At 37.7% G+C, this 8,322-nt stretch overlaps 1 protein-coding gene across 1 annotated transcript; it reads right to left on the bottom strand.

Annotated features, from left to right (window-relative positions):
• Nucleotides 1-6: 6 nt before the first annotated feature.
• Nucleotides 7-6,675, bottom strand: LOC127159031 (uncharacterized). Its single transcript, XM_051101976.1, has 4 exons — nucleotides 5,764-6,675; nucleotides 987-1,271; nucleotides 784-825; nucleotides 7-597 (listed from the first exon to the last, which is right to left on the bottom strand). The coding sequence occupies exons 2-4, from the start codon at nucleotides 1,255-1,257 to the stop codon at nucleotides 242-244; spliced, it is 669 nt and encodes a 222-aa protein (XP_050957933.1). The 5' UTR covers nucleotides 1,258-1,271; nucleotides 5,764-6,675; the 3' UTR covers nucleotides 7-241.
• Between the last annotated feature and the right edge of the window lie 1,647 nt (nucleotides 6,676-8,322).

The following is an 8,322-nucleotide window of genomic DNA, read 5'->3' as shown; positions in this document are numbered from 1 at the left end:
AACATCAACAGATGATTTTTTGTTTACACAGTTCACTGACTTACTGTTAAAATCCAGTTCCAGGAGGCTCTCATCAAGTCCATCAAAGATGAACACAAACTTGCATTTTTCATAAAACTTGGTGTTTCCCACATCTTTCAATTCAGGATAAAATTCTACGAGAAGCTCATGAAGGCTGATCTCTTTATCATCTTTAGTCAAGTTAATCTCTCTGAATGGCAGCACAAACACACAGTCCAAATCATGATTGGCTTTCTCCTTCAGCCCAGTCCAGGATGAACTTGTGCACGGAGAATGTCTTTCCGATGCCAGCAATGCCTTTGGTCAGCACAATGTTCTCGTTTTGCTTTAATAAACAGAATATGTCATTGCAGTCGATTGGTGTGTCCTCAAATTTGGGCGTTTTTAAGGCTCGGTCAATCCTCAGAACCTCATGTTCATCATAGACGTCTGTAATGTCCCCTTCAGTGATGAAGAGTTCAGTGTACACTTTGCGGAGGTGTGTTTTGTTCTCCTTTTTGCCCTCAAATACACAAATCGTTTTGGCCTTCATGTTTTCTTTGTGACTTTTCACTATGTTTTTCAAGACATCGTCCCCTAGAAAAAAAAAAAAAAAAAAAAAAAAAAAAAATTAAATAAAAATACAGTAATTATTGTCAATCATGACTTTTGCCTTAAATTATTGATATGTTATGCATTTTAACTTGTAGAGGCTCAGCAATTAATCTGCTGTAAATACAAGTCAACCACATTTATAACCAGAATAAGGCTATGTTTTTGTACCTTGTTTCTGACATGTCTGTCCATTGGGTAGATTTTGCACCCCTTTGAGAATGGCAGCCAGCATCATAAAGAAAACCAGAGAAAAATCACATCCATTAAGCACAAATAGTTTGTTACTGGTAACAAAGCATATTTATTCAAACTATTTTATTTGCTGGTGTATAGTGAGGCATGTTAAATATATTATAATGCTATGAACTTACCATCAGCATCAGTGGCTGAGTTGTAGTTAAAGATTACAGAACCTCGGATGACATTTCCAGTGAGTACAGGAGCTTTTACAGTTGCACCTGATTGAGCATTAAGATCAACACTGACTGAAGTGTGAGAGGTGCTGATCGCCTGCATTGACCCATCCACCAATGAACCTGCCTTATCCAGTTCATCAGCTGTAACTTCTCTTTTTTGCCTCTTTGGTTTGTAATTGTCCAGCTCATCCTCTGCTTCCAGAGACTGATCTGTAGTAGATGCCATCTGTCTACCTGCCTCTTTTATAAGATAACAGAGAACAAAGAACATTCTCAGAACATTGGCCAAGTTTGAACAAATGTTCTAGCATTCAGAGTTATTTGGTTTTTAACAACATTCCCAAAATGGTAGCACAAAACATTATTTATATTATTAAATTATTATTCATGCACCCACATTCATGCACCCACAATGCCAAACACAAACATAAAGCTAGACTGCTACAATAAGAAGATTTGCTAATGTTACTTTCACATTATGTGCACGTACTTAAGCCTTTACAAACATACTGCAGAGTGCAGACAGTAAATCCACAGCCTAATGTACTGTGCTATCCACACCAAGAACGATAAATATAATGATGACTATTTTAGCATTCTGGTATCGACTAGAGTTGGGGTACTCGGACTCGAGTCCGGTCTCGAGTACAATTTTTTGGCGACTCGGACTTGTCACGGACTCGGATGCATTTTTACTCGGACTTGACTCGGACTCAAGCTTTTCGGACTCGGAAAACATCCCGAGTCCGTTCGAGTCCAGAGACAGTTGACGAAAATGTCACTGACTCGATGCATTATCACGAAAGTCTTGTCCAGTAGGCTACTTCAAAGCCGACGGGTTTATGTGCGCACTAGAGATGCGCAGATGAGCTCAAACAACACGTTCTCACTCCCAACTCGTCACATATTGACGAGTGGTCAGGCCCCCTTGGCGTCGCTTTTTTGACGCCCAGGGTACCCCTTCAGCGTCATTTTTCGACGCGCAGGGTCCTCCATTGTTTTCAGTTGTTTGTCTTAATTTAATGGTTTGCATGCATTTGTAAAAACAGAAATTATTTTAGATAAATTTATACGTTCATTGGAGCACCTAACCCCACCCCTACCCTAAACCTACCCACTTCTGAACAATATGAAACACGCAACAGGCAAATATAAGTAAAGTCACAGGTATTTATTGCAAAACTGACCATAAACAAGCAGTATAAAAGCATTACAAACAAGTCCTGTTGCATTCCGAGTCTTCTGAAGCCTTACGATATCTTTATGCGAATAACAGAAGGTTTTAATCGCTGAAAATGATCCCACTCCGTTAACGCGCTCACATCTCATTCAAGAAGATACGCCCGAGCATTAGCATGACGCAATCGGTCACGAGACACATACGAGCCAATGGCATTTCACAACAGCATGACACAATCAGTCACGAGACACCGAAGAGCCAATAGCATTTCACAACCAAGGCTCGCTTCTTCTGGCGGCATTTTTTGAATTCGCGCACAGACAGACTGCAGCAGCACACAGAACGGCGGACGGAGACGGCGATCGCATCTATTCTTCTCACAAATCAATCGTTTTGCTTCGGAACCCTTGGAATATTAATACTTTTTGAATAAATTATGAATATAGTTGTAATTGCCTGTTATATCTTGTGTTTTGTTGACAAATGGTTAGGTTTAGGGGCAGAGGTTGGGTTCATTGTGTAAATAGTGTAATATAAATTAAACTATTTTGACAGTTCGCATTGAAAAAAAAAAAAATTACACCCCAACATATATGCAATAATAGCAATATTATTACCCAATATATAATTTAATCATGACAATAAAATCCCCCGTGCCTTTCGCGTCAGCACATTGACGCCAAGGGTTTCTTATGTTAAGTACTGGAGGACCCTGCACGTAGAAAAATGACGCTAAAGGGGTACCCTGAGCGTCCAGAAGTGACGCCAAAGGGGCCCTGCCCAATCGTCAATATGTGACGAGTTAGGAGTGAGAACGTCACCCGAATCCCCAGCTTCAAATAAAATATCCGCCCGCCACCCACCCGCACCTGTATTTTCTCTGATTTAGATAACCGCACCCACAATTATTCTAATTCTTAGTTTTGCATGATGATATGATGAATGGATGGTTCATTTTCAACAACATTTTCACTGCACACTTATATAAGCTTAATCGTTCGTGCTTTTAAGACAAATCCGCGCTAAAAAAATAATAACGTTAACTGACATCTGGATGTGACTCTCCGCAATCTCTGATGAAATCAATTGGGTTTTTGAACGTCTACTGGATCCTTGAACAAAAGATTACCGGGGTTCACCCAGCTAAAGAAATTTCAGATCATAAAAATCTAATTCTTTGAATTTTTAAGGTATTGTTTTCGTTGTAATGTACTGATTCAAATTAGCAATCAATAATAATTGTTAATTTTACTACTCGGCAAATCTGGTGCTGGCGCGGACGAAGCGGGCGCGGGCGCGTGTCAGGCGCAATCATCAAACATATTTCAAAGGAAGCCGGCGTCACATTCTCTACCGTCTTTACTATGTGTGTTTGAGCGACTATTTGCATTTATTCACATACGATTGAATTAGAAATGGTGGCCTGTCATGATTTTGGCTAATGCAGGACACTACTGAATGATGCGCATGAGAGGGGATTTAGAAGTGGGTTTACGCAAAACCGACGGATTAAAAAATATTAAGATATTAAAAATATTTAAATGTAATATTTAATATTAAAAAATATTAAATATTACCCTACTCAACAGCATTAACACAGGCGTAATACCTTCAAACTTGATCTGGAATGTCTTTTTTCTGTCACAACTTCTCGCACATGTGAACACACAGACACACACAAAAATGAAATCGTTTGCCTGAGAAAAGTATTTAGAACAGGTTCATATTTTAGAAAATGTAGTTAATATTTGCCTCATTATTGATTCATCTCATCCACCCGCGACCTACCCGCAAATAATCAGAATGCATTTTTTATTACACGACCCACCCGACCCGAGGATAACCACCAGCCGCGCATCACTAGTGCGCGCACACTCAAAGCGCGCTCACAAAACGTGCCTCTCAGTCAGTGTGTGAATGCCGAGTTTTCTTTCGCTTTTAATAGGTTCTGTTATTGCCACACACATGCTCGTATTGGAGACTATTCATGTAAATGAAGTCGGTTTTGTCTTAAGTAAACCTGAACAGCTGGTAGAAATACTGATGCGTCAAAATATTTGATCTGTGCGTCAGATCTTAAAGCGACAGCAGCGTAAACCTGCAGCAGCCGACCACGTCAAACACTAATCAAACAACAAAAGAAAAAGAGAAAATCACTCACTGTTCTTGACTGAATCACTTATTAACTGTAATAAGAATTATCGTTAATGTATACAGTGAAGATTTTACAGTGTTTTATTTTAACATTTATAACTTCATGTAAAAGCCTTTATATAGACCTACATAAAAAAACTTAAAAAAAAAAAACAATTCTATTTTTAAAAAAAGATTCTATTTAAAAATGCTTGTAAGTAATACTTGGAGTGTTTACTTGCCTTGAGCTCAAGAATGTTTTACTTTTCTGTATTGAAATTATTATTATTTAAACATGGTGGCAGTTTCTAGCTTAAAAGAAAAATAATTTTTCTAACATCTTTGCAGCAACAGTTTTTATGGGTCCAAAACCATCTTGAGTGTGCATGATTTTCTAATAATTAAATGGCCCATCATCAATTATTCCTTATATAATGTAATTTATTGTAATTAAAATGCATTCAAAAATAAAACTGGTGTGAGTTTGCTGTGACTTATAAAGTATAGGTAGGGCTTCATACACAGTGTGTACCACTGTAAAGACTAGGTTTATTCTTCACAACCTCATTTTCATTCAAGAAAAAAAGTCATATACCACCCAAAACACACACAGCCACAATCAGAAATAAAAGAGGTGCATTTTCTTATGGTCCCATTCACCAAGATACCTACTCCTTTACCCCCCACCCTTGAATTTACTACATGGATGAATAAAGTCAAGTCCCGCGCTATAATTTATCACATTCTAAAACCTTGGAGTTTCACTCTAAAATATGTCACATTACATAGTTCACCCATAACTTCCGTTGCATGACTTTAAGTTTGCTAAGCAAAGCATGGACACTTATGAGATGTTGTGAAATCAAAAATCAAAATGGCAAGATCCACTAGAGGTTTGCTTTTCTTACATTTCAACTGACTGCATTTTTCTAGTTGTAAAGGTTAAAATCAGGGGTGCCCAAACTCAGTCCTGTTCCTTGGTTTAGCTCCAACTTGCCTCAACACACCTGCCAGGGGGGTTCTAGTTTGCTTGATTAGCTGGTTCAGGTCTGTTTAATTGGTGCTGGAGCTAAAATCTGTAAGACACCTCCCTCCAGGACCGAGTTTATGGACCACTGGGTTAAAACAATGTTAAGATGCTGACAGTAGTTTTTCCTTGGACTCGGACATACTCGACTCGGACTCGGCCCTTTGGGACTCGGACTCGTCTTGGACTCGATTAGTAAAAGACTCGGACTCGACTTAGGTGGACTCGAACCCAACACTAGTATCGACTTTGCTATTTTCCTACTTATTTTTAAAACGTTATGGTTACGGCCTAGCTATCGGGAACAAGGAACGGAAAGCAAAACGTTAAATTCCAGGAAGAAGACCAAAGTGTAATTTAATATTAAAGAAAGGGCATTAAAACATACTTACCAAGAAAAGTTTTTTTTCCTTGCACCCTTCACCACATTCGCGATTGCAATTAAAATGCAACAAAAAAAGATGATGAATAATGATCCCCTGGTTTGCCGTGTCTTACTGCTCTATATCCGTCACTTTCGCTTTAGAACGGCGTATCTTCCCATCAGCCTCTTCCTAATTCTGACGCTACAAGCTTCGATGTAACTGATTCAAATGCCTCGCAAAATGATTTACTGTTTCAAAGCGTGTGTAAATGCAACAAAACTGATTAAAACATGCATTAAAACCTAATACAAATGTTTTATTGAATGTATAATACATTAAATGCAATAAACTAATAAAACAAATATTCTGTTTTTTTTTCATAATGTGGTTTTCAAAATATTTTATATTAATTTGCAGGGCTTGGTTTGTTTGTTTTATGGACAGCTTCTACAGAGATAGTATTTCTCATGCTTTTAATTAATGTTCCGTAAAAATGTCTACAAATTGATTTGAACTGATCTGAGATCAGGTAAAAGCATAGACACTGGTTCAGTAGTTCAATCTCAGTGAACTCGCAAGATTGGCGGGTTCACATAGATCAACCACTGAAATTTCGAAAAAAAAAAAGTTTTGAAACAGTTGTGTTACATAATGAAGCCTCGTTTACGGGAAATCATGTGACTTTGGCAGTTTCTTATGCGCTCTGAACCACTGTTTTAAAACAATTTACAGAAGTTTCAAATCTTTACGAAATAATGCATCACTGGTGATTTTGTTAAATTAAGTGTAAGTTTGTTTTTTATTATTATGAGACACTTAAATCCCATTAAAACACGTTACTACTGTAACTTTTTAAGGTAAAACACTGGGAACCACAGCTAATGTTTTTTTTTTTTTTTACTGTAAAGTTAAAGGAGAAGTCCACTTCCAAAACAAAGATTCACATATTATGTACTTACCCCCCTTGTCATCAAAGATATTCATGTCTTTCTTTCGTCAGTCATGAAGAAATGATGTTTTTTTGAGGAAAATATTTTAGTGTTTTTCACCATATAATGGACTGATATGGTGCCCTGAGTTTGAACTTCATGAATGCAGTTTAAATGCGGCGATCCCAAATGCGGTTGTAAACAATCCCAGCTGAGAAAGAAGGGTCTTATCTAGCGACACAATCGGTTATTTTCATAAAAAATAATAAAAAATACAATACTGTATACAATATATATATATATATATATATATATATATATATATATATATATATATATATATATATATATTAATACAATATTTTTTAATGTCAAACGCTCATCTTGTCTTACTCTGCCTGGACTGTGTTTGTTCCGGTTCATGACAGTTAGGGTATGTCAAAAAACTCCCATTTCATGTTCTCCCTCAACTTTGAAATATTGCTTTTTTACCTTTTTTTGTTGATGGTGTTTAAGTTCACTTTGCAAAGACTGGGTCGGTACTTCTGCAGCAATGTAGGATGATTTTGAAATTATTTTTGAAGTTGAGGGAGAAAATACAATTGGAGTTTTTCGACATACCCTAACTGTCTTGAGCCAGAATACACAGAGTTAAGGGAGAGAAAGACAAAATGAGCATTTGAGATTAAAAAGTATTTTTTGAATGAAAACAACCAATCGTTTCTCTAAATAAGACCCTTCTTTCTCTGCTGGGATTGTTTACAATCGAAATTTGGGATCGTTTGAAGCCGCATAAACTGCCTTTTAAAAAGATAAAAATTGGGGCACCATATCAGTCCATTATATAGAGAAAAATCCTGAAATGTTTTCCTCAAAAAACAATCTCTTTACAACTAAAGAAAGAATAACATGAACATATTGGATGACAAGGGGGTGATTACATTATATGTGAATCTTTGTTTTGGTAGTGAACTTATCCTTTGAACTTATGATACATTATATGTCAAATGGTAAGATAAAGAGACTTTCAGGTTACATCTGACAAAATGACACAGAGTCACTGTCCACAAATGGTAAGATAAAAGGCTGCATGACAAAATGAGAGGACCTTAAAGGCTGCATAGAGAGGATCTTTAAAAAGGTAGGTGTGCAAGTGTGTGAGTGTGTCAGAGACACTGTAGAAGGACAAGACACCAGCCGACGTGTCCACGTACACACCCACTCTTTTAAATGAACAAGAGGATGAAGCCTTTATCTTAATGTCTTCTTCAGCATGAGAAACATGGAAAAATGGAAAAGATGCACAGGTAACTTTCCATGACACATTATTGTTTCCAAGCTGACTGCTGGCCTCTACTACACAAAGATCATCAGTTTTCCTCAGGATGTTTTTGTATGTCACCCCGACCGTCCCCTCTGGACCTGTCCATTCGGCCTCCCAGTAACAGCGGCCAGACAGGATCTCTCTAGAGAGCACTTGTTGGACAGATTCAAATCTCTCTGGATGATCTGGATACGGCTGCTTCTGCATTACATATGCCGCCGTTCTGTTTCCATTGGAGAGACACAACTGAACGTGAGCTGTGTTTGGATCCAGCGTGAGATTGCAGGCATCTGTGAGACAGAAAACACATCCATTAGTGCCTCAGAGAGAGAC

This window comes from Labeo rohita, unplaced genomic scaffold (genome assembly GCF_022985175.1).
Source record: "Labeo rohita strain BAU-BD-2019 unplaced genomic scaffold, IGBB_LRoh.1.0 scaffold_1860, whole genome shotgun sequence".
In the NCBI taxonomy this organism is placed as follows: domain Eukaryota; kingdom Metazoa; phylum Chordata; class Actinopteri; order Cypriniformes; family Cyprinidae; genus Labeo; species Labeo rohita.
Note: the sequence above shows the minus strand (reverse complement) of the source record. Positions and strands in the feature narration are given on the sequence as shown.